We start from the raw sequence: 27529 nt of genomic DNA on the forward strand, positions 1-27529 counted from the left end.
TACAGAGGGGTAACATTGAGGATACGTATTCCCATGGAAAAAAATCGTATTTAATAATGTAACCACCTCGCTGGTAAGAAAACAATATATTAGTAAAATCAGTGTATAGAAACGCAAACCTTTTCCATTGTGAAGGACTCACCTAGCAGCTGCCAAAATGTGTACGTACCGATGAAACATATTTCTGTTGCTTTCGGGGGCACACATCCAAAACACCACTCCAAGGTGGCCGCCACGTTAGATGGCGAGTGCTCCGCTCCCTTGGCTATGGTCTCGCGGCAGATGCACGCGCCGCGACGCAGCTTCCAGCTGGTCCTTCACGTCTACGCTTCCTCTTCCGGCGCCCTGCTCCCTCTTCCTCTCTATGTAGCTGGGCGGGCCCGGCTGCTCATAGACTGCGGAAGAACAGCCCGAGTAAGCAGGGTGTGATGGAGTGAAGTGCTGGAGCGGACAGTGTGCGGGCTAAGGAGCCCTGGGCGGGGGGGCAGCAACCTGTGAGTCGGCGCATAGACAACCTTCTGCCGCATGCCTTTGCAAAAGGTTCGACGGAAGCAGCAAGCCCTGGCTACGAAGAGGTGCCGCGCCCATACCAGATCGGCTGCAGGAGGGACCGCACCTCCGGCCTAGCTAGCAGAAAGGGGAACCTGCTCTGGACGCTGCCCCTCAGAGTTAGTCAGAAAAACCCTCCCGGTGCACATCAAACCGCTTCTCATGCAAAGGCCTCCTGACATAACCACTACGAGGCGCATTATTTGCACCCAATTTCTCTGGATCTGCCTTTACCCAGGAACCTCTTTGGACCTCTTTTAGTGATATTGCTTTCCCTGTCTTCATTGCCATGTTCAGAGGTCTTTCCACATAACCACGTTTTTTTCTGGGTCGACTCCAGACTGTGACTTCTCCCACCCATTGACTTCACTGTATGCAAAGATCAAGTTCTTACCAGAAGCCCTGTAGTCGAGGTTCATATTCTGTTTCGGTTTTGGGCTGCATGGATTTACAGTGTTGCTGACCTCTATCATTTTCAATTCAGTTAAGGAGTAGAGATGTTTTGCGTTTCCTGTGTCACGAATTCCGCACTGTGAAAGGAAATCAGCCTGACGCTTACAGCCACCATACCTGAATGTGACGAGACTTGCACGTTATCTTTTTTTCAATGACATGGTGTACGTGAACCACATTGGCCATCAGCAGGAAATCCTAAATTGACATGTCTGGTCCCGCTTGCTAACGTCACAAGAAAAGTGGAGCAACGGCCCCGTTTTTTTAAAGTAGTTTCTTTTTATGTTGTGTGCAGGTAACATCAAAACTAATGAGGGAGTACAAAGTTGTGGTTTTAGGGAGTGGAGGGGTTGGCAAATCCGCCTTGACTGTACAGTTTGTCACAGGGACTTTTATTGAAAAGTATGATCCCACGATTGAAGATTTTTACCGTAAGGAAATTGAAGTGGACTCTTCACCTTCAGTACTTGAAATTCTTGATACTGCTGGGACCGAGCAATTTGCTTCCATGCGAGATCTCTACATTAAAAATGGGCAAGGTTTCATCCTAGTTTACAGTTTGGTAAATCAGCAATCCTTTCAGGTAAGAAAGATTGTTTTACAGCTGAAAAAACTTTACTGTTTCTTATTTAGTAGTTGTCGCAGCAAAAAGTTACCTGGCCTTAAAGAACGTTCATTCGAGATTATCCGTTTTCTCCCACATTTGGGTTTCTGGCTATTAGGGAAGTGTGGAGTTGAAATGGTTCTCAAAACGTATGTACGACAGTAACGAGAAGCGTGCATCCAGCCCACCAGTATAATGTGTTTTTGTCTGTAACAAAAAAAAAAAAAAATGAAGTTCTCCCTATGTTGAAACCACCGTCTAGTGACTCAGGAAAATCCGGAACCTGCTAGGGTACGCACAGCATTGATCTTTTAGCACCGTATGCTTTTTTTTTTTTTTTTTTCTTTTCAAAAGGCCTTTTTCAGTAACTTCGAATCATATGAACCACCCTGCTGATTGAATATTTTTTCACTGAGAAGCCTGTATCCCCATCACTTGTATTAATGTGCCTGATAAAAAGTTATTTGAATGAATACATTTCTAGTTTGCATGATTTGATGGCCCCTTTAATAGATACTCTCAGCAATCAAACACAATTTCTCTGTATGTTTAGGCAAATCACGACCCTAGAGATTTAATCATCAGATTGCTGGTCTGTCATCAGCAGGTGGTGAGGCACCCAGCAGATAGTACGCGAGTCGCTATCTTGTGGTGTGTAAACTTGGTACTCTTGGAAGATTGATTGGAAACCATATTTTTTTTAGTAAATACTGCTTGTTGTGGTTCTTGCTGCATATTCACTCCACATACATAATTTAGTATAAACAGCTTTAATAACTTTTCCTTTTGTATGGAGTTGAACGTAAGGGGTCATTTTAGAATACATGCGATGTTTAAAGCAGTTCCACAGAGGTTAGGCAGTACTGTTATAGAAACTTTATTTGTTGAATAAGAGGTACTAGAACCTTTAGGTGTTGGTGTATAAATCTTTCCAGAAAGAGTGGAGCTTGCGACGTGTTGTAGGCCCTTCCTTTGAACCTAATAGTAAATGGATCCTGAACGTCAGAGTTTTCTCATTAGATCTGCTTCAGACAGCAAATCACTGAAATCCTTCTGCATGACAACACTGTCACCTATATCCTACTCTTCACTTCAAAAGACTAGATTAGACAGACCTCTCTGCTATCCCGATCTACTTCACCACATCCTGTACCTTCTACCATCAATTAAAACCCTAAAAAACATTTTAATCCTCATGTGCCTCCTCCCTAAATCCCCATCGGGTCATGTAAGAACTCATTCCGGCGTTGACCCCTCTTACATCAAACATCAATTCCTTGGACACTCTTCGTCAGTTATTCTTCAAAGAAGCTGTGATTTTTCACAAAAAAGGGCAAAGCCAATAGTTCTTACCTAAGAGAACTATTGGTAATGTTTGTAGCGTATTGTACAGTAGTGAAGGTGCTGTGCAGCACGGCTAAAACAAATTTTAACAAGCATTTTCAATGCAGCGGGTCTCGCATTAGCTCGAGTTAGAGCTATTAGCGTTGTAAAGAAGTTGTTTGAGTGTCTTGTTCCAAGTTGGCTAATAATGCATGGGTGGCCATCTTTGAGGTAGGTTTCAGACACAAATTATTCCATGAGCGTATGCATACTGTGTGAGGCACCAAATGCTATTTTGAGCTTTTATTTTCAAATTTAATCTAAATTTTCAAGATGACTGACAGCTACTTTCCAGCAGTAAATTAAGTGACACAAACATTCTGCTGGAGCACAAAAGAAAAGTGAGTAGCATGTTGTAGTGGTATGTAACTTCAAGGCTTTTGTAAAACAAGTTAATTTTTTGTTGAGGGTAAAATAAGAGAAAAGAAAACAGCCAGGAATGGGGTAGCACCAGATGAGCAGAGGTGGGGGGGCAGGAATGTGAGGGGTGGGGTGAGTGAACAAGAGCGCAAGGGAGAGTAGTGTGTTAGTTTCTACGCAGAGCTACAGAAATGGGCGGCCTGCTTGCAGTGAAAAGCTGCTGGGTCTTCTCACAATAAATTCAGAAATTAGATAAAAAGCATTAAACACGAAGCAGCGAGGGACTAGGAAGAATGGTGGTGAGTATATTAGATGATGAGGAGAGGCAGGGTGATGAAAGCCACATGCTCCCATGGATCACTGAAAGACTAAAGAAAATGTAGCTCTCTTAATAGATAGAACACAAGTTGTCTGTCTGGCACCTTACTTCTCGGAAACCCTCACTCACCTCAAGGTTCATCGCTCAGGCCCAATATCTTCCACACATACATATGAGCCCTCTGACCAGCATCATCTGCACATACCATATTAACTTTCTCTTCGCTAGTGGCACACAACTCATTCTATCCTCTTGGGCAAGACCTCCAACACAAGAAATAAGTTCACCACTTGTGTTCTAGAAGTTTCCAACTTGATGAAAGCCAACTGCTCCATTCTCATCGTCAACAAGACAGAAATGGTGATCTTCAGTTGCAACACCTTGGAGTGTGACTCCCAACTATTGGCTGGCTGAACTCTGATCCAGCACCCATGCCAGAAACCTCCTCCGCTGCAAACTGGACATGACTGCACAAGCCAGCGCCATCTCTGCATTCTGCTTCACTCACTGAAGTTGCTGAAGAACATCTTAAAATGGATCCCAAGCATCACTAGAAAATCTGTTACTCATGCCCTAGTCGCCATCAAATTGGACTACGGGAGCATCCTCTACATGGGGATCCGCAAGCAACTTCCACAAGATTATAAACTGTACAGAACTTGACAGCCAGACTCGTCCTCAATCTCCCACACAACTAGCATCACACCAAACCTCGGGGAGATCCACTTGTTCCTGATGCACATTTTCACTCTTTCAAACTCCTCAAACGCATATTCATGGCTCTACATAACTTTTGCGTCTTCTCCCACCATCCACCCGAACACCATCACTCCGCAAGACTACTTGCACACATCCCACGTATACTCTGAACCAGATCAGGAGAACGGGTGTTGCTTCTCTTCTAAAGCATTGAACGTTCTCCTATCTACATCGGAGCTGTCTCCTCTTGAATTCTGCAAGAAGCTGAAGAACTGGCTTTCCATTTAACTAACCCACCCTAGGTAGGGCTGGGCACACACACCTGCTCAGCGCCAGAACGCATGTGATAGTGTTGTGTAGCTATTTTAGGTATAGCTTCATGCACATTATTTTAGAACACTAGGCCTGCCGGTGTGCACTTTAACCTAGATATATTTTATTCAGCTTCATTTATTATTATTTTAACAATAGCCACTTTTGCGGTCTAGTTTTATTTCTCTCTATCTAGCTGTTTATGCTTAGGCCAGCACTACGTTCTCAAACAAGACATTCTTGTTCACTCTGTACTTCCTTCAAGGCTGCAGTAAGATAGGTTGCTGATGAATGTGGTAACATTTTGTCTCTGGTATTCATAGAAAAACATACATCCTTACATAGGGACATTTTCTCAGAACATTAGCTGTTTTATTATAAAAACACTTCCTTGTCCCTTACACGTTGGAGGGAAATTCCAGCCAGATTACCATGATTGTATGCTGATTGCTGAACGCTTTGCTACAGCTGCTTATGCAGACTTAAGGCCTTTGCTCAGGTATTGGGGATGATGTCTTCCCAGAGGAACCTGAAGGGCAGAATTAGAGCTTAACATGCTGTGCTCTATTATAGCCTAGGTAGGAATTAGTCTATTGACAATATGGTAGCTTTATTTTTATGGTTCACTCACCTTGTCACAATTTTAATCTTGTCATTCTGTATTGTCCTGATTATTGCAGTACATGCTGTGCTATCTAAGATGCAGTTGCTTCATTAAAACCTTCTTGAAACATATACTGCCTCTGTTTGCCATTGTGTATGTGAGACTAATGTAACTGAGAAAAATGGATGAGACCTGAGTGACGACGATTTCCCTGAGAAATCAACTGTCATGCACTCGGCTGCCCAGTCACTTGTAGTGGTTAGGACTCAGTCTCCCACACCGCAGGCGATTCTGCTGCTCAAATCTAGTAGTCTCATTAGAATAATGAGAGCCTACGCGACAATAGTTTACAAATAAACATACCTTAACATGTCAGCAGTAGAACAATACAGCTCTTTATTCAAAAGAATGGTAAAAAAGAAATGCTCCAGAGATGGGACAAAGAGGAGAGGGAGAAAAACCAGCAGGCCAGGAACATGTATCTGAGATAGAAAAAAAAAAGCTATCCAGTCGTGAGCAAGCAGCTGATCCAAAGCTCACTCTTAAGTGTTTTTGAATGGGAGACAAGCTCTTCAACAATGGATACCTAAAAGCTGTCCGTTGGTGAGAGACATACATACTTCATCCCGTTTGGCAAACCTAACTAGTCAGTCATTGTAGAAATTTCTCTCAGAAGCAGAACACCCTTCAACACTGTCAAGCTCTGCAGTTGTCTGCTTCCAGACCTAATTTTGATGTGTACTCTTAAGGAAAGCTGAATGGTTTAAAACCACCATTTTCTATTAATTTAAAGCCACTTAAATTGATAATTGTTCAGTCTCTTAGACTGCATTGCCAGGAGTGCCTAGCCAGACTGATGCTACCTCCAAAATTGCAAGTCTTTGGAATTACACGTTTACAGATCTTTTTGTAGAACTTTGCTAGCTTTGTGATGTGTGAAGGTTTAGAAGTGAAAAATAATGCCCCACTTTGTGGCAGTAGGAAAGTTCTTACTGCAGCAAAGGGCAGTGGGAGAACTGCTGGTACTTTTCAGCCAGGAAGGGCTCTGAGCCCCCACAACATCCAGACAGAGTCCTTTTGGTTACTTTGGGCTATCCCCTCGTCCCACCTGCCAACCGCAACTTCTCCTGAACCCGCCTCCTACCCCCTATCCCAGCACCTCAGTTTATTTAGGTGTGGAAGTGGGCACACACTTCCCTCTTAGGGATGTTCCTTCAGTGCGACGTTGTACCACGTGAGGTAGTCACTGCTGCTGGTCAAGCTCATTCACTTTGCCTTTGCTAAACATCCCCGATTTCGCTAGTAAAGTCAGTTCTTTGCACCCCCATAAGCAAGTTACAAAATTTCTATACTTGTGATCAAGACATGTACTAAGTAAAAAAAACAGAAGACCAAGCTCTAAGGAGCCACATATCCAGGATCTGGAACAACCTGATACTCTTCTACCCTTTACTTACCAAGCTGTCAACATCACTCGTTTGATTTCAGCGAAGATCTGAAAACAAATTTCTTCAAAGATCGCTTTACTATACATAGTAGTAAGGACTACCCTGCTTCCCCAGTCTTGAAGATTTGGAAATTTTGTCTGGCCTCTATCAGAACTGTCCATCAAGAACTGCTGCTTTAGTCAGTCTATGGATCCCTTATTCTGCTCATTGAATTGCATCAACCTTTAGATCATGTTCCACCTCGTGTGATCCTGTGAAAAGCCAATGTACATTTTTATGAAGATTCTTTAGTTACCTCTTTCTGTTCTCGTGGGTTTCGCTCCACCTGACTATCGGAAAGAGCCATAGCAAAAACCCTCGTGCTCTCTCCTACCTAGCTCCTAAAACCTTGAACAACCTGCCCATACACATCCCAGCGCCTTCTCAGTTTTTGAATTTTGCAAGAAGTTGACCTGGCTTCTCACGTTGCCCCTGCCCTGGCTCAACCCATATAGCTTCTGCTTCTGCGCCAAGCTTCCCTCCCAGGCAAGTAGTGTGGTATTCAAATACACATAGTATGCAATGTGGATCCAGTGGCTGCAAAATCTAAAGCTTTCCCAACTATCCTCTCCTGCCTACAGTTATTTCTTCAGTCCATGCTGGTTCCATAGGAGTCTTTTTGTTGAGCTAATTTGATAGTAAGAATCTGCATTCCTGACACCACCCAGCTGACCTGCTGCACTGGACCTGCAGCTCTACCTGCGTGAGCTCTGCTGGAGTGAGGTCTTGACACCCAAATGGTGCTTTCCCAGGTCCTGGTCCCTTGGCTGGCATCAGTTGAGTTCCAAAACTTAAGGTGAAATCCTTACGTTTTGGGTTTATGATGACTACAAACGGGCTATGGCGACCACCAATGCGAATCTCTGGTGAACCCAACTCTTTGCGTTACAGTGATTACTATCCGCAGAACTCCCCCGCTCCTCGTGGCCTCCTCCACTACAAGTGGAACTCTGTGTCAAATGTTGAGAATCGGGCTTGAGTGGGAATAACCCTGTTCCTGTTTCTGACACGCACTACATTGTGGTTAGCTTGATTTTGTGACTTTCTTCTTGTATAGCAGGGCCAGATGACTGCAAATGGCGATGTGTGCTATTAGGTGCTGTATCTAGCTAAAACTTTTAAAAAAATGCATATCCCTAGTCCTACTGATTGGATTTTTGTTGTTCTGGCATCTTTTTCTTTATTAACATTTATTCTATTTTTCTACGTTGGTTTGGGATTTGTCTTGCTCTTTCACTTTATTGTTTGTGTGCTGCATAAATACGTAAGCAATTACCTCTAAGTTTAATACCGACTGCTTTGTGCCAAGCTACCAGAGGATAAAGCGCACATTAATTCAATAATGTTTTTATGGTTCTTCCTGAGAAGGATTGCAGTTGTTGCCCGAGAGGGGGCTTTCCCCTATAAATTAATAACCCTGATTCTTACAACTAGAATGTCATGTCCTTCTTTTTTTAATTGTTAATTTTTTTATTTTAACATCCTACTCCTAATACTAATGGCATCTTCTTTCACCCAATTCATTTTAAATAAATCTGGAGGAAATGCACCATCGTCTCTATCTGCAGGTAAGCGAGACAAACAGCCTGCAGCTTTCTTCCTAGCTCCTGAAAAATATTCTGCCTGGAAGTTGAATTCTGCCAGCTCTTCATGTCTCCTTTTCACGCTAGAAGTGATTATTTCACTACTTCTGCTAGAGAATACTTGGACTAAGGGACAGTGCAGTGCTTTGACCGAACTGTGAACGTACGTCAGCATAAGAAAAATGTAGTGATGTATCACCAAAACACATGCCAAAGCTTCTGGCTCAGTTATAGAATGATGTTCATCTGTGTCTTTCAGGGAACAGGAAGTAAAGGCACCTACCACATGATGTACATATTGAGAAAAAACTGCATGTCGCTCTTCAAGCTGGTATCTGTAGTGAAGGCTGTTATACGCCCATAAGTGTCCTAAAGTAGGCCGTTTTCCTATTTCTCTTTTAATAGAACAAAAGACTATATAAAACTTTTCTGTCTAGGAAAATGACATTCCGTTTTCAGAGTTGATCCTGGACCTAAACTTTTCTTTCTTCACTACCAGTCCATTGTCTGGTAAGTGTTTTTTTTTTTTTTTAATATTAAAAAGTCATCCTGGAAAAAAAAAAAAACCACATGAAATTCACTTCAGTGAAATCTTCATTATTCTATGAAAGCAAGCAGCTTTTGAAGCCAGACCAAAAGACGTTCTAATGAACCTAGAAGTCTTGAGAGCCTTTACAAGTGAAATACAATTAACCTAGCTTTACTCCGTATCGACAACGTCTCTGAAATATTTTGTAAAGGTTGGTGATCTACCTGTATCCGCTTGTTAAGATTGTGAATATCTACACACAAGCTTATTTTGTTTTCTCCATCTTAGGATGCTAATACCACAGGCGTGAGCCATTCTTATAATTATTTCTTCCAACACCTCCTGGTGTGATAGTTTTTTAAAAGTTCATTTTGAAGTGGTTCTAGCATTAAATGTGGAACTTAGCACACTTTATTAATTATAGGTTTAGCACCGGTTTTAAGAGTAATTCTGTGTTCAAATCACACATCAGCCACTAACGTCCCCTGTTTAGGAGCTTTAAAGGTTATACCCATGTCACTTTGATGTTGCCACATTAATAGATTGTCTCCCCTTTGGGGAACATAAAATTATAATAAGCTTTCACATTTGAAACCATTTTTTCATCCCTTTGACCACATTTTCAACATTCTTAATCCTCTCAGATGTACAAACATGAGCATAATGACCCATCTCCACCTTTTTTGCATGTTGAAGATCTCTTTCCACATGATGGGCCACTAGACGTATGTTTTGTATTGTCACACCTACAACATTTATATTTTGACTCTCATGTTTCTAAAGTAAGCTTTGACTTCCCCTCCCATATTCATTTTTTTCACACCTCTTCCTTCATCAGATCCAGTCATATTTCCTTGAATAATCTCTCGCACTCTCCCTCCAGGTTGATTTTTAGGGTTGAGCGCGCAGAGCGCTCTGTGCCTGTTGTTACCTTTCTAGGGGCTGGTAACCACGCCCATCAGTTTTGGTTGGTTCGTGGGCTTGCCTTTTTAAAATTTGCTTGATTTGATTAGTGCACATGTCATGCCTTTTCCGGTGTTAAGCCCTCCTCGAGCACACTAGCCAACTACTGAAAACATGTAAGGCTACATGTTTTCCCTGTGGTTTTTGGACTACTTTTTCTTTTTTGTTTCCTACGCAGTGGGATCTCGCTGGGCAGTAGTCAATCACTTGACATGACATCAATTCTGTTGCATGGATAATTGCACTTTTGCCGGTAACATGGATAATTGCACTTTTGCCGATATGTTTCACTGCAAGCTAACTTCTGTTTCCCTTTGTGTGTTTGCTTCGCGCTCATGGTGGCCATCTGCTCGCTTATGTGAAACTGTTTATCTTTTCATTTTCAGTTTGTGGCAAGAAAAGTCTGGTTAGGAGTTTACAACGCTAATAGCTCTAACTCAAGCAAACACGAGGCCCATTCCATTGCAAATGCTTGTTGTTAATTTGTCCTCATTTCCTTCATCCAACTTGAGGTATTCACCCTTCAACAAATTCCACAGCGTCTTTGAGGGATGGATTCCTTGCCAATCTTACCAGTTGATCCATTAAAAGAGTGAGAAAGGTCGCTGGAGCCCATACCAATGTTTTTAAACAGACAATATAATTGTTGTCTCCACCCCTAACCACAAACAACATTTATATGAGTGCTAAAGTGACTTTCAAGCATCTTCACTGACATTTTGTAAATATCCTTGTATTTTTTTTCTCTCCATGTTCTATTGGAATTTCATCAGTGCTGTCATCTGTTTCAACTTTCAGTCCTTCAATTTTGCAGTAGCACACCTTTGTTCTGCTGAAAACGTTTCACTACCAATAAAAACTAGATATGAATAGGTCTATTCCATTGTTTCAGTGGAAGAAATGCACCACCTTTGATAGAAATGAAAAAACCGACTGACCTAATTCCAGCTGCAATGGAAAATGAATAGTAAGCTTGGGGGTGGGTGGGGGTAGTCCTAACCTGTTCCTTCAGTACATTTTTTTAAATAACTGCCCATAGACATTGTTTTCAGTAAGAGGTAAATCATTTTCTATAGTAACTGTTTGAAATTTTCATATGCAGGCTTGTTCGATTAGTATTTAGCAGCAGTTTTAAGTATGTTTATCCAAAACATCATGCTCAGTGGAGTATAGCATTTAATTGTTCATCTGTATCAATTCGCCTCTGCTTCTTTTTTAAACTACTTTCAGTTGACTAAAATATGTACCATTTGTTGTGACTACATCTAAAATGGCTACTTGCAGCATACTGATGTTGCCATGTAGCCGAGCCTCAGCCTGCGATGTGTGGGTCAGCCAAGCTTGACATGCAGAGCGCAAGAAACAGTGTGTGAAAGTAAGAACCTGCTTATTGGAAATTTAGTTGTAGCGCAAGGCTCTGTTTACATGCTTAAACATGCTTGATTGCAGAAATTCGCAGAACTGTCATCCAGATTGTAACAACTGTGATTAAAGTGCAGTGCGCTTCTTAATAATCCAGTAGCCAGTGCATGTTTTTTCCTGGGTCTAAGAATAATCAATGTCAAATGTGGGTTCTTTCAACTATAGACGTGCCTGTTTATCAGTAGTAGCCTGTCTACTCTCAAATTCTCTTTGCCACCTTTGGTCTGTAGTTTATATTTCATAGACAACATCATGACTAATAGGAAGAGCAAACCAAAGCTAAGGAGAATGTACTAAAGTCGATCACACCAATCTGGAAACGGCATGTAAAAAAACAATGGATCCAAAAGGCAAAACCTATTGCCTTTGCTAGTGCTTGCTCTAAACATTGTGGACGTGGTGCTGCACTGTACTCTGATCTGACTCAGAATCCAAGAAAAGTATGTATATTTTTTTGTCTAACTTGGATTTGGGCTTGGGGAAAAATAACAGTGGACAGGGCGGTTGTTCAAATCTACCTTTTTAAGTTACAAAAATAAAAAATATATATATACTGTACAGTTTGAGGGATACAGCCTTTCACTAAGTGTGAAATACCCCTATATGTTTCAGGACTGCTTAGATAATCCTGGATGGATTTTTTTTCAAGATGTTCATAGTTGTTTAACACTTATGTTCAAATGTGACAGTCTGCCAGCAATGCTGCTCAGACCCAACTCAGAGGTGCTACTCAAATGTACCTATTTTGTGGCTGCCACTGTTTGCATAGTCGTTCCTGATTGCTAGAGTTTCATGATAGTCTTGATCAAAACCCATTGCTGTACCAGTTAGACTTATCTCAACAACAACCTTCCCAGAATGGTATATTGTGTTCTTCTCTGCAGTGTGACAGTGGTACTCACAAAATACAGGTAATGACATTCCTAAAAGCAGCATTCTTTAGATGTATTTTATCACCCTGGGATTAATGGTGTTTATTTTTTTTTTTTTATTTTTTTTTTTTTTTAAAGCAGTTATTAGAAATTGAAATAACTTGTACTGTTGTTGTAGCTTGACTCTTGCACCAGGCAAGACTGCTGGTTTAGGGATGACAGCACATTTGTTTGTAGGTGACTAGGCCAATTCTACAATAAGTCGCAACTGTCGGCCCAACCCTCCCGGCTCACAAGCAGTACCTCACCAAAAGCCCAAACAGTGAAAGGTGATTTGTGGCAGCCTTTACACATGGACTTGAGTGCGACTTCTCAGCAAGGTTGTGGTTAAACGGAGATTACCCTTTTGTCACATAAGCAACTTGTGTCAGTCATACACAGGCAATGAAAGAGATGCAGTAAAGTTTCAGTAGGTTTTATTAACAAGTCTGCAATCTACTGTAAATTGCATGGGATACAATGATTCGGATAGGGAACAATACTAGAAACAGAATGGTAGAAGGACCCCCTCCATCTTGTAAAACATAAGATGTAAAGTAGGTGTGACATAAATCCTAATACCCTATCATGATGAACCTAGTCTCTAACCTAAGAGAGCTTGGTGTGTTAAACCTAATCTGGCAGTACCATGTCCATGAGAAGAGCTCCCCCACCCCCTCCACCCTCGTTATCTTGGAATGAGGTCTCTAGAAAAGACTCTGTGGTGACACGAAGACTGGGTCGGCTTCAAGGCGACGTAGCATGAATAGTATCTGGTAGGAATCCCTCTGATTTATCTAGTCTGTGTAAGATGTATTTATACAGATTTTGAAGGACTCCCAACGCAGGTTTGTTCCCTAACAATAGATCAGAATTAATGCTTGGGGTGGCAATTATATAAACAATTCCCTGAAGTTACATTATGTTACTGTCACATGAAAGTGGGAAAGTACATGATGTGAATACCTACGTATCTCATTTATCTTTGAGGCTGATAATGATGCCTTTACAGAGTGGGACTGATAACGTGAAACTAAATCATCTTCCTAACTACAAACACAGCATCCATCTTGGAAGAAATAATTAAATAAATGTGCTAAAACAGAGCAAGCTAAGTAGGTTAAAAGCCACTAGGTGACGGGGCACTAGCCTGCAAGCCAAAGGGTAAGCTAAACTCCTGATTCCCATTAAAACTAAATAGGATCTACTACACCCTCCCCATTGCCGGAACAAGAATGGCACCAGACTAACGACCCCAGAGAAAGTGAATTAACCCAAGCTAAAATGCTCTGGACTAAAACAAGCTAAAGACATTAAAATATAACTAAAATCGAATTAAAAATAGCTAAAACATACAAAGAGACACAATGTCAGCGAGGACAAGCACAGCAGGCGCAATTTAGAGGCAATGTTAGGAAACTTTAAAACTTTGGAATAGGCTAATGGTCAAATGTATTTAACAGTAGCCATGATCTTGAAGAATGTCTTTGAAGCCATCAAAAGGAAAGGCATTCAAGAAAGAAGCCACACAATCGGATGTTAGATCGATGACAGGATTGGCAGACTGATCCACGGAGCAGTAGTGTGCAGCAGACTCAGATGCAGGATCTCCTGCGATTGCAGCACGGTCTAAAGTGCCCAAAGCAGCCAAACAGTCCACCAAGGGCTTCTATGTGGCCTTGCGAATGGGCCTAAGTCTCATGGGGCACAACTGTAGATGAACCCTCATCGGGGACATCAGCAGTTCCTTGTCCACTGGAGGTACTGATGGAACGGCAAGGCACACCGAAGGTCGATGTTCAAACAGGCACAAGGTGCAGTGAATTACTGGTTGCACACACCATAGGACTGGTAGGAGTGACCATGACCAATATGTTCCAGTTCCTCCAGCAGCGTAGCTCCAAAGAACTGTACCATGCAATCATGGCACAGCTGGGCTGGTGATATTAATTCCAGCACTCCACCTTGCTGGGAAGGCACAGCCAATGCATATCAGGAAAAACAGCAGAAGTATCCCACCGATCAATGTCAGTCATAGGGAAGCTGCCAAACACCCTTGAAAAGAGTGAATGGATGGCTGAAGGAATGACTCTGGAGACAACAGCCTTAAAGAAATGGACAATCCCTGTAGTGCTTGAAGTGTTGAAAATTCTGGAAATCAGCTCTCCAGAGTGCTTGGGGAAGTTGGTATTTAATAGGGATTGTATCTCGGCTGATGAGCTAGCTATCTGGAGAACATATGTCGCTCTAGCAGATGTCAACTCCTCTTATTTATGGAACAGAAGCGCCTTTTAGTCTGCTCAGCTTGTCATAATTTACATTAGTAGTGTCAATGTGAGGCCCCATTTCTGTCACTCTTATCTCTTCTACGGGAGAGGCGAGGAATAAAACATGTCTGCAACACGTTAAGATCTTAGAGACTGATATTGCATAGGCAATTCCTGGTTGCATACCGCAACAGTTCTGGTCATTCAGCACCACATAACTTCCATTCGAAAGTACATTAAATGCAGGTCAAATCAAAGGGGTGGGAGTACCCTTCAGAAAACAGGCCAAGTTTGGGACCCCTGCAATGCAAAGGCCATGAAGGGCAGGGATAAAACATGTCTGCAACAAATTACGATCTTACAGACTGAATTTGTGTAGGCAATTCCTGGGCGCATACCGCAACATTTTTGGTCACTCAGCACCACATATCTTCCATTCGAAAGTACATGAAATGCAGGTCAAATCAAAGGGGCGGGAGTACCCTTCAGAAAAGAGGCCAAGTTTACGACCCCCGCAATGCAAAGGCCATCATGAAGGGACACCTGTTTGCAGATCATTGAATGTCTAGCAGTAGTCTCACATTCGCTTCCGCTAAGAAAGACCTCTTTCGCCGTTCAGACATTGATATTCAAAGGGCAACTTCCACTCTTTATTAATACAGCTATCGCCTAGACAGGCAGGATGTTTCGAGCCTTTCTAAAAACGAAAAGTGGAAATTTATAGCTTTATAATGCCATGTAGGAGCCAAACTGTCGATGGACTCTCTGCAACTGTGAAAGGCAGCTTTTCTAGGTGAAGCATGGTGAAACTTGCTTCCCTTTTAGCAATTGTCTGTTGTTCCCTGCACAAATTAAAAGCAGCAGACAAGTCACTATTGTTAAAATATTACCATGGAACGCGGCAGTTTTTCAGAATCTGTTGTGTTCAACCTAACTGCATTGTGGAACGCAGCTGACTTTGTCCATGGTCTAAAAAGGACATGTCAATTTGAATGATATATATCGCAGATGGCACTGTTATTAAGGGAATAAATCCTGTTGGACAGAGTGTTCATGCCATTATCGACAATAGCTAAAGCCTTTTCTAAATTTTCTTTGTCTGTCTGCCTTAAATGTGCAGCAGCTTCTATTTGAGAAAGCTTCCACATTTCATTGTATATGGCATAGATTCATCTTTTTGAGCGTGGCTTTCTTGGACCTAACAAGAAGTCCTGCAAGTCTATATCTTCAGAAAGAGTATTAATGTGTTCCTTAACTGCTGTTAAGGTGTTAATCTGTAACCATTGTTGAAACTACTTACCCATACTGTATTTAGTAATTATACCTGAGTGTTGACCCGAGACAAAGTGAGGGTCCGGTTGGCTAATCTTCAAACCCCCTCGGAAGTTAACAAAACGTGCCTGACACCCATTTGTGTCCACTGGCCACAATAACCACACGCTGGGACTGGAAAGCAAAGAATTATAGGAACCAGCCTGAACCTTTGCATCTTGTTCTTCCTCAGTGACGTTCAAGAAGGACTTCCAATTGGTAAATTTTGCTAGTTTCGGGATACTGGGCTCATTAATTTCCTTCATCTTTGCTAACCCTACACAGGATGTCTATTGAATTGTGCCATTTAAAAAGATCATGCACAGGAATAAAGCCTTCCCCCCTCCCCCCCCCCCCCCAACACCCTGAATTTGACAGTCTTGTGTTCCCCATACACTCTTTACATCAATAGTGTTCTTCTAGTATTTGTAGCCTTCAACTGCAAGTCAGGAAACACAGGAATCTGAATAAATACTTTTTGTGTTAGCAAAATGTTCCTAATTTTAGAAGGTGGTATCTTGAAATAGTATAACTCTGCATTCTTAATGTCATGCCCAGAAAAATAAGTGAATTCAAGCGAATAATGTTTTGGGCTCCCCACAGGTTGAGTTGAACAGTGTTCTCACTGTGTGTAGTTAACTATTATTCTGTGTCTAGTTGCACGGTGCAAGTAGTAATGTCCCCAGTTATTATAACTGAATATCGCCCCATACTACGTTGTTGGTGTACACGTTATCCTTTTCAAATACAATGTCTTCCTTCATTTTGTCTAACATGGAATCAACTGTTTGAACATCCCAGTAATCAGAAACAACACCAGGTGTATTTACACCAATCATTGAAATCTTAGACATATGGAATTTGAATGATCTCAGTAGGCCCCGTATATATCAAATGGAACTTTATCCCACACAATCCCATCAGAAATTGGCACTGCTGAATTTTTCACAAGGGATAAAACCTCTTCGGACCTTATGTGAGGAAAGATATGGAGTTAAGACTTCATCCACAAACTCCACCGAGGAGCGTTCAGGAAGGTAATGAGCATTTATAAGCAAATTAAATAGTTATTTTTAAGCCATATGTACAGCTTACGTGTCTTTGAAACAGTTCCAATGGCAGGTGCGGATGAAGTTAAAGAAAAGTCATCAAGGTCAATGAAGTAACCAGAAGCAGTGTCTGCAGCCACAGGAGCTGGTGCATTACTGGTGGATGGATCCACTTCACGTGGAGGCTCGTAGTCATCAGTTTGTGTTGTGTTGGAATAAAAGACAGCCAAATCATGGATAGGTGTTGTCGTCGAGGTGGTAACAGGAATCGTCAAGCTCATTTTCTGCCCTCCCCTTGTTCGAGGAGGCATTTGTGGCATCGTTGGACATGCTTGTGTCGGTTCTTCTTTGAAGAGTTATGTCCTGTTGGGAAGTCAGAAGGGACTGGGAACGACCAAAGGGATCTCTGGGTCTGCTGTGCAGGATCGGCCACATGATCAAGTTTAATGTTGTAAATGGAGACAAATCTGTTTGTTTTGGAACCAGGCAGCGAAGGTAGGTTGTCAGTTCTGGTACCTTGTATTCCCACGACTTGGACCGGTGGTCTGTATGACGGGCTGAATTCCTTCTTCACAGCAATCTTCTCATGATCCAGATCCCAGACTCTTGGAATCCAGCCAGTGGAAGTTGTTGGCAAAACCCTTATTCCTAAGGTGGCAGCAGTGGCAGATGATTTATCATGAAATTGTTGGAGCTCCTGTAAGATAGTGAGATGTTTATTTATGTCAAAAGGTGTATCTGCTGTCCCCAAACCTGGGCCATCTAGATCTTGGACATAAATAGGTATCCCAAAGAAACCTCATATGGAGTGCGTTCTCCCAAGGACCTTCTTGGCAGATTATTTGTGCTCTCTGGACCCCATATAGGTGATGAAGCCGGCTGCAGCCAGAACCTAATACTCTAGCTGTTAAGGACTGCTTTAGAGCTCGATTCCTCCTTTCCACAGCTGAATTTCCCTCTGAATGGTAGAGTGAGGAGTAATGGAGTTCAACGCCCATCATCCCCATGGTGTCCCTGATTGCCTTAGAGGCAAAGGCAGAGCCCAGGTCCGAATGGAATACTGCAACTGCATACGTACCTATAAAAATCAGTAAGTTTCTTATAACAGTTTGAGCGTCAGCCGACTGCTGTGGTCATACCCACAGGAATTTAGAACAAGAATCTACAGCGACTGAGATGTATTTGTGTGCACCATTAGGTTGTAGCGGACCACAGTGGTCCAGGTACACACATTGTAGTGGCCTGTGGGACACACAGAGGGATGTCTGTGGAGGGCGTTTGATGTTTGAGCCCTTTATCTGCTGGCAAATGTCACAGCAAAGGACATATTGCTTGGTCTGTTTATATAGACATGGCCACCAGAAGGGTTTCTGTAGGAGTGTTATTGTGGCCGCAACACCATCATGTGTAGAGGCGACACCCTCATACACTACTTTTATTAGATCTAATCTCTGTTCTTTGTTGGGGATCATTCAATCTCGAACCCCAGTAAGTGTTGCATAGACAACATTCTGTTCAGTGTTGTAACAGTATTTTGTAGAGTATGCTTCTAGGAATGGTGTGTCTTCAGCTGAAGCTTACACAGCAGCCAAAATTTAATTATCCAATCTTGTCTGGGCAGTCACTGCAGCCACAAAAGCCGTAGCTACTGCTGACTTGGCTGCTTAAACAGCCAAAGTGTTGCCACTAACGTGTACTCCTACACATTAATGGCCCAATGTATTGACTACATGAGCACTCTGTATCTTATCCTTAAGATCAGCCACCCTCACCCAGAGTGTTCTGTGTTTTATGGTGTTCCTTTTGGAGTCTCTGAACCCATTCAATCACCAATGATTAAGGTAATCATTATAGGACTAGATCCAGTAGTATCAATCACAGACCAAGTGAGTTGTCCTGGATCCGTATGTTCTAGCACTAAGATATGGGCTTTCAGTTTAGCCAGCTGGGCTGCGCAATCCCATAGGGTCTGCGTGTAGGTAGTGAGTGTGGAATATACCAACCTTCAGCACTCCGTTCACAGCTGCGCAAACGGCTGAGTATTGATGTTTGGTACCTATGGCTGGTTGTGCTGAACCATCAGTATGACAGTATGGTATCTGTCTAGTTGTAAGATGTCTAGAGATGCGGGGTACTCCTGTTCTTACTGGAGGAATTCTTGGGCCTGAGGTTTTGGATCAAAGATGTAATCAACATCGGTGGCAGTCAGGGAGGCTGCCCACTGAATCCAGTTTGGATATAGTGCCTTAGCGTTAGGAACGCTTGCTTTGGTGACAGCCTCTAAGGCTGGCACCGGGGTAACGACAATTTGTTTCCCTTGGGCAAGTGGCCTCTCCTTAATGACTGCCATCTGTACTGCAGTACTGCAATATTTTCAGTGGGTGCGAAACGTTGTTCTGCATTGGAGTAAAAATGTGATTTATAAGCTATATAGGCACTGTCACCTTCATTAAAGTGAGTTAAGTGAACCCAATGGCACCAGCAAATATTCTGATGACCAAATTTGTTATGTTATCACAGGTGTGTGTTTTGCTTCTAGTATGCCCTGTTGCAGTCCTACTGTCCAGTGTCTTCTAGGAAAATCAGGGCGTATTAAGTCATAGAGTGACTTGATACGTTGTGCATAGTCAGGAATGTAAGGTCTGCCAAAATTAAAGAAACCAAATAAAGACTGTAGTTTCTTGATAGTATTTGGTGGCTGTAGTTGAGCACACGTGCGGGGCCAGGCTCTTGCCCTCGTTTGATAGCTCATGTTGCTGAGACATGCTATTTTAGTTTTCCTAAAATTAAATTTGTAACCAAAGAACGATCTGCAGGGGTGTGGAATTTATTAAAATATCTACTTGTCCAGGGGACAGGCTGCTTCTCAAATCTACTTGTCCTGTAAAAAGATCTACTTGTCCCTTTGGTGCCATGTAGTGTGGCGACAAATTATGGCAGCAATCTCATTATGTAAGAGCTCTGATAATAGCCTCTCTGATTATGCCAGGGCTACTACCATAGTAGGGCTTGAATACTTGCAGTTTCAATCCCTACTGTAGCAATTTCCTTATTTTGCCACCTTTCTGCAGATCTGCATACTGGGGCTGGAGGAAGCAGTAAGCAATAGTTCCAGGGCTGGAATGCCTTTGAGTCTGCAAACCTACTAACCTGCATGCTTTAAAGATTTTCACCAGCTTCTCTCTAATATTTTCCCATAATAAGAAAGGTTGGATATTTACTCCTGACAATGGCAGAATTAGAACTTCTTCCAGGGTTGGGAAGAAAGTGGCCGGAGAGAAAATGAACTTGCAAATGCTTAATAGATTTTCACATGAGCAAATCTACACATGCGTATTTACCCATGCTAAAATACAGTTCACAAATATTTTATAGGGGTACGACATATACCATGGGTGCACTTTTGTGACTTTCTTTAAGAATTTGGGGCCACATGTAGGTGGGTTCAGATTTGCGACCCGCAAATTGCGAGTCAGAGCGACTCGCAATTTGCGAGTCGCAAATCAGAATGTAGGATGGTGTCCCTGACACCATCTGTGATTCGCGAGGGCTTCGCAAATGCCCACCTAATGAATAATCATGAGGTGGGTCACAATTTGCGACCCCCTTGCGAATAACGGCCCTCGCAGGGATGGTGGCCTGCTGGAGACAGCAGACCACCATGTATGTGACTGCTTTTCAACAAAGCATTTTTATTTTTTTTTGTAATGCAGCCAGTTTTCCTTAAAGGAAAACGAGATGCATTACAAAAATGAAAAAATGCTTACAGTGTCATTCACAATGGGGAAGGGGTCCCATGGGGACCCCTTCCCTTTTGCGAAAGTGTTAGCACCCGTTTGAAATGGGTGCAAACTGCAATTGGTTTGCGCCCACGTTCGTGGTCACAAAACAATCCTACATTGCACTGCGAGTCGCAATTAGGAAGGGAACACCCCTTCCTAATTGCGAGTTGCAAACCTGTTTTGCGATTCGGTAACCAGGTTACTGAATCGCAAAACTGGGTTTGTGCATCGCAATGTGCTTTTTGCACGTCGCAAACAGCAAAAGTCGCTGTTTGCGACATGCAAAAAGCTACCTTCATGTGGGTCTTGGTCCCTAATTAGGTCTGGTGTTAACAAAGACATTTTGTTTTTATTAAACTTCTATTTCTCGCTCTTTTGGCTGGCTTTACTGTGAGTGATCGCATTCTGCTTTTCCACAAGGAGCATATTGGCACACAAAGTAGTTTTGATCAGTGTCAGGAACTACAGTGGCAATCAGTGACGTAACGAAACTTGAGGGTGCCCCTTTGCAAAGAACATGGAGGAGCCCCCTCTCCAGACTCACTCAGGGCAGGTGCTGTGCTGAAGGGGCCCCCTGGAGGGCGGCTGCGGGGCCTTTATTATGCCACTGGTGGCAACATGTACTTTTAGAGTTCAAAAACTTTTTAGTTTTTTTTTGCCAGTGTTTGTTACAATGTTGAGGGCCTGGTAGCTCCCACAACAATAAAGTGTTACAAAAGCCATGTCAAAACAAGACACGCATTGATGAAACTAAAAGACTTATACAAATATGTCAGATCAGTTGGCTTTGTCAGTGTTTGTTTATTTTCATGCTTCCCATATTCGTGTTGAAAATGGTTACACTGATTTTCCATTAGAAATATGTTTGGGAAATACTAGCATGCATCAACACATTTAACTAAATGACACTTCATTTGCATCTAATCAGAGAGCATTCTGGGAGCATTATACTTAGCCTCATAGCCTAAACCTTTCAAACATGTGTGTATACACGTTTTTTTTTGTTGTACTGGAACCAACGTCAGTAGTGAAGTGTGACCTTAAAACATTTATTTACAGCACTCACCCTAATAATGAAGGCTTTCAAATAATGAACCATAAATACAAGTTCGAACAGCATTATCTTTTGGAAACACATTACCTCAACTGCAGAGAGTTCCACTCTCTGTAAACAGGCAGCCAAAGGGTTTGTGCTGCAGAGGGTTGGGCCTACTTGTCCCAAGGACAAAGTAAACATAAAAACTTGTTGCCCTTGACCCCAAACAAGATGTTCCGGGCGTCGGCTGATAGGAATTCCACATCCCTGATCTGATCAATCCTGGCAAGATGATTGTTGAGGTTGTCATCTGTGAGATAGATGTCATCCACATAAGACAACTCCTCAGTGTTTCATGGGCTGTGAACAGCCCTGGGCTGTTCTTTTAGCCTTGGGGTAAACAGCAGAAGTGTTTTTGTGAGCCAAATGAAAATGCACTTGGGTCCTGTCTTTTGTGCGCTAAGTTTTAGCAGAAAAAAACATGGGAGATTGCCAAAGTTGTTTTGTATTTTTATGCATTATGTTGTTAATTAGTGCTGTGCTGTGTGAATTTTGTGTTGCGTATGTGTGTTATGACTGTGTCTGTAATCTAAGTATATTCTGTATGAATGGTTGGGTTTTGCAACAGGGAATAACTGGTTATTTATTGCTCCCCTGGACTTGAGCTGAGTGAGGATCTCCCTCACTGGAGCTTTTGCTTTGTGTTTAACAGGATATTGTGGCTGGGGTGTAGACCTAATAGGTATTACATGGCAAGGAAAATCCTTGTCCCGACCTACATGATTGCGGTATAGTGCAGGTGCCTGCGCTAAAGCCCCGGTAACAGCGTAGGCTTGTTTTTCCGCCTCTGGAACAAGATCAAGGAAAGAAGGCAAAATTACCTAATCTCCATGTGGGAGCTTACAGATGTGCTCGGGTAGCCAGTCTCTTTCGGCAAGTAGGATACCACAACTAAGTTCATCCCAGAATATTACACTTATGGTGCGCTCTGTCTCCCTCAATTTGGATATTTAAATTACAAACCCTGTCGGGTGGGAGGACGCACCCGTCCGCAGCCTCGACTGCAATAAAGTCACTAGTTGCTGTCGCATCCAGATGATCTTTCAGACTCTAGCGACATATCGTGACCACTGCCGCGCGGTCTAGCAGTGTCACTGCCCAGGTCTTGTTCAACAATGTTCTCAAGTGTACTGGCATTTTTAATTGACAGTGCTGTCACCTTTTTCTTTTTAAACTGTGACTTTTGTTGTGGAGACTTCTCTTGTTCTTGGTCTGAAGACTGTGGTGAGTCTTTCTTCTGTTTCATGTAGACAGGACGTCGCTCTGACCGGACCACTCTCTCGCTAGATCTGTCTAGTGCATCCTGAAAGGAACAAAAGGGCTGTGAATCAGTGTATCTGTCAGGAGCTTTTATATTTTCTCTCTTTCTGAAATTATATCCTCTTTCGGAGTTCTCCGGGTGTGGAGAATCTGCTCTCTGACTTCGTCTATCTTAATTTTTTTTTATTTTTTTTATCCCAGTGCTTTTTACAACTCTCCAGTGCTTGTTTAGTACCTTCCTTAGGGGTTGTACTCTGTATTTCAGGCTTTTTCGGCTTGGCTTCCAAACTGTCCTGTCCTATACTGGTATAGGTGTCGGAAATTATTTTCGGTAGCTGTTTCTCCTGTTCCAAATGTGGAATATCTGGGAGCTGCTGGCGTATAGCCAGTGCTACTGCTTCCCCTTTGATGTTACTGAGTATTATTGAGGAGACTGCGTCAAAGTTACACGTTAATTTCATCCCCAAGTCTAGGGCTGGTGCAGCCCGGTGCTTATTCTGAATTTGTTTGAACATTTCCGGTAAATTGGCAAGTATCAGGGTACCATGTATGGTAGTATAAATATCTATGGGACCTAATCTCATGGGTTGTATTATGTGTGGTAGGGCGCCATTAAACCAGTTCTGATTTTCTTGATGATTAATTAGTGTTTCAAGATACTGGTATGCTTGGTACAGTTGTGGTGCATTTGCAATTCTGTATGTGTGGAACGTGTATGATCTCTGGTCTTCCTGAGGAAAGGTTACCCAGGAGTAGAATTTTTCTGTTTGGTAAGCTTCACTAGCTTCTACAATGAATGTGACATCCCTGCTCTCGTCTGTTAAGCCATGCAACACTAGGTGCAGTGTTTAATGCTTGTCTGGCATTCTCAGGAATGTCTATGGCGTTAGTCATATTGTGTAATGGGTAAAGAGATGAAACACCAATTGGGGAGTAAGTCCTTTTAATAGTTCGAACAACCTAGTTAGTTGCTCCCTGTTCAGCTGAGGGGGATCTTCCCCAAGACAGTGGACATCTCTGTATAATGGTACTTAGGGTACTTGTGTGTGAGGCAGTGATAGTCAAATTAGTGCCTAAACACAGTCGTTTGTGGCATCATGTCATAGTTTGATCCTCGCTCTAGGCAAGGCTGCTGGTTTAGGGATGATAGCACTTTTGTTTGTAGACGACTGGGCCAATTCTACAACAAGTCGCAACTGTCAGCCCAACCCTCCAGACTCACAAGCAGTACCTCACCAAAATCCCGAACAGTAAAAGGTGATTTGTGGCAACCTTTACGCATGGACTCAAGTGTGACATCTCAGGGAGGTCGTGGTTAAACGGAGATTACCCTTTTCTCACATAATCAACTTGTCTCAGTCATACACAGGCAATGAAAGAGATGCAGTAAAGTTTCAATAGGTTTTTATTAACAAGACTGGAATCTACAGTAAATTGCATGGGCTGCAATTATTAGGATAATGAACAATGCAAGGAACAGAATGGTAAAAACGAGTCATGAATACAAAGACCCCCCACCATCTTGCAATAACATAAGATGTAAAGTAGCTGTGAAATAAATCCTAATACCCTAGCATGATAAACTTAATTTCTAACCTAAATAGAGCGAGGTGTGCTAAACCTGATCTGCCAGTAAAATGTCCGTGAGAAGAGCCCCCCAACTCTTGTTACCTTGGAATGAGGTCTCTAGATCAGACTCCGTGGTGACATGAAGACTTGGTCAGCATCAAGGCAACGTGTAGCATAGACCGCATGGATGGCATCTGGTAGGAATCACTATGGTTTATCTTGTCTGTGTGATCTGTATTTATACACATCTTGTAGGACCCCTGAAGTAGGTATTTTCCCATACAATAGATAAGGCATGCTTGGGGCAACAATACCTAAACAATTTCTAGAAGAGTTACATTATGTTACTGTCACAAGAAAGGGGGAAAGTACATGATGTGAATACCTATGCATCTCATTTATCTTTGACGCTGAGAGTGACGCCTTTACAGAGTGGCACTGGTAACGTGAAACTCAAACATCTTCCTAACTATAAACGTGGTAGCCATCTTGGAAGAAATCAGTCTTAGCAAGCTGATTAGGTTCAAAGTCACTAGGTGACGGGGGCTCAGTCCTGCAAGGCAAAGGGTAAGCTAAACTCCTGATTCCCATTAAAACTAAATAGGCTCCACTACACTGTAAGCGCGCTTGAGTCGCCTAACATATATATTTATATATGCATAATTATCAAAAACAAGGCTGCTTTCAACAAGAGGTTCAAAGTGACATGATCAATGAGAGTGAGACTAGTGTTATCTGTGTCACTTGGAACCAGGGATGGAAATTGAATAACATAAAAGGACATGCTGTCCAGTCAGAACAAGGTTGCAGACTTGCACAACCCTCCTTGATTCTAGGCCCAAAGCACTTGCACAACATTGGGCTGCACATCAAATTGAATTATACTTTATTTCACAAATGTGTTAAAGAATGGCATTCTTTTTCTGGCACCCCCTTCAAGGAGTATGTCCGGGAAGAAAGTGTCTCTCTGTATTGTAATATCATAGATACCATGTTTGTATAGGTTTGCAATTGATTTAGGATGCCCACATTTGCTTAACCACACACCATACACATTCTCATGTCACAAGCAACAGAATCCAACATTTGATTTGTGGATTCTTTTACGCTGGTCTAATATCAGACCCTGGGTTACAAGGATACCATCCATCTTTGGCCTTGGCTTCTTTTTCCATCTTGTGCCTTGGTTGCCTTTTTCCATCTTGATTTTCCCCATCCAGTTTCAGTTTGCGCATTTTTCTCTTACATCCTTTTAGTGCCTTGTCCACTATCTAATCCCTCTTGCATCACTTGTGCCTTACCTCCATTTCTCAATCAATCTTGTGCCTCACTATGTTGTTTCATGTGGTTTGGCTTACTCGTCTGTTTTGATTCTTAACATATACCCCTCTCATTTTCTTTTGGGCATCGGGGTCCCTCTCTGTTCTGTCTTGTTCCTTGCTGTCATTGCTCGTGCATTGCTTGTTTTGGTTTCCTTACTTACAAGTCTACTGTCTTTTTCCTGTCTTTACCATAAAGTTTCTCTGTACCTCTACCATCCATTGTGTTCCTCAATGCCCTTGAATCACTTGATCCCTCTGCTTACTTATCCATCTCGTTGTGCCACAGTGATTGCATTTTTGTCTATATTTTGGCACTAATTTATTTTGTGCCATATTCCCCTCCTTGCTGTTTGTCTCTCTCACCCCCAGTCTGTTCTATTTTCTTGTTACCTTTCCTCTGGTGCTTGGTCCACTCATCTGAACCATCTAGGAAACTCAGATGGTGGGATCAGGATAGGCATGAGGCAAGTACCAAATTTGTCGCCATTCTCGGACAGTATTCCTTGGTATTGGGGTGTGGTGGGCTGGTGCAGTGTTTGAGAGGGCAATATGTGTTGTTCAGCCTCCTCTTGATCTTTGCTACTCTGTCATCATCAGGAATTGCAAATTAAATGGGAAAGATTGGGAATAATTCAAGTTTCTCCTCTTCTTCAATTGTCCATCATTTCATATCTTTAAATGGTGGGCTGGGAAAAGATGGTGGATAGGGTAAAACAGCCGCTCTCGCCCACATCAACTGAAATAAAACAATTGCACTTATGGGAGTAGCGAGGGAAGAACTAGGAGCCATAATGGCTGATCCTAGCTCTTCCTATAGGCACTCCCATCACCCAGTTCTGAAGAGGTGCCCCATAATTGGGCCCTCAAATATGCAGACTTTTGTCAAGGTGATGTCCTCGACATGTCAGTTTATAAATGAGGTTGCTTCATCAATAAGTCACCTGGCACCTTGAAAAGGATTAGGTACTAGCAAACACCCAACCTTTTGCTATACCCAAAGAAGCTGTAATAATTGTGCACATCTTGAGGGTGATATTTCACATTAATATGTTATGTATGCCTCTTGAAAGTCTTGCTTTATTTTACTTGAATTTTGTAGCAGTCTTCATCACTACTTATGCCTGATTTTAAAAAAAATCCTAGTTTTTTTCATTCAATGTGATTTTTTTTTTTTTTCAAACTTGCAGTGGCTTTTCATCCACATTGTTTTATTATGAATAGTATTCTTTTGAGTTGGAGAATTTACTGCAGTTTATTAGTGAAGTGGTCAGTTGAGCAATGTGACTCCACATAATCCACAGCTTGCAGATAATAGATGAAATGTTTTTTTCCCCTACATGCTTTGAGCAGATCATTTGGTGGTTCTTCGCAAAATGGCCTTTTCTAGTTGCAGACTTTGTGAAGGATTTATTCTTCAAAGGTTGATACAGAAGACAAGTCCAGTGTTGAGTGTACGTAGCTAGAGATGGAAGACACCGGATTTCTTGGTGGATCAACTGATCAAAGTTTAATTGTGAAAATATAATCTCTGAGCACAGAAGTGATTTAAAGTGACTCTCCTTGCTTTTCTTTTGGTCTCCTGGTGCCTTTTGTAGATAATACTTGCACACTTATGCTTTAAATTCCTTTGTAGGCTTGTTGCATAAGACCTGATGTCTTGGAAGTAGTTAAGTTGATGAGTGTACGAGGCATCCT

General features: G+C 42.2%; 1 protein-coding gene across 1 annotated transcript in view; it reads left to right on the top strand.

Annotated features, from left to right (window-relative positions):
- The first annotated feature begins 330 nt into the window (after positions 1–330).
- The window catches only part of RAP2C (RAP2C, member of RAS oncogene family), a 45816-nt gene continuing 18617 nt past the window's right edge, over positions 331–27529 (top strand). The window contains exon 1 of the mRNA XM_069212528.1: positions 331–1585. Within this exon, the coding sequence (XP_069068629.1) occupies positions 1313–1585 (273 nt within the window). The 5' untranslated portion in view covers positions 331–1312. The remainder of the gene's footprint in view (positions 1586–27529) is intronic.

This window comes from Pleurodeles waltl, chromosome 2_1, assembly GCF_031143425.1.
Source record: "Pleurodeles waltl isolate 20211129_DDA chromosome 2_1, aPleWal1.hap1.20221129, whole genome shotgun sequence".
Classification (NCBI taxonomy): Eukaryota; Metazoa; Chordata; class Amphibia; order Caudata; family Salamandridae; genus Pleurodeles; species Pleurodeles waltl.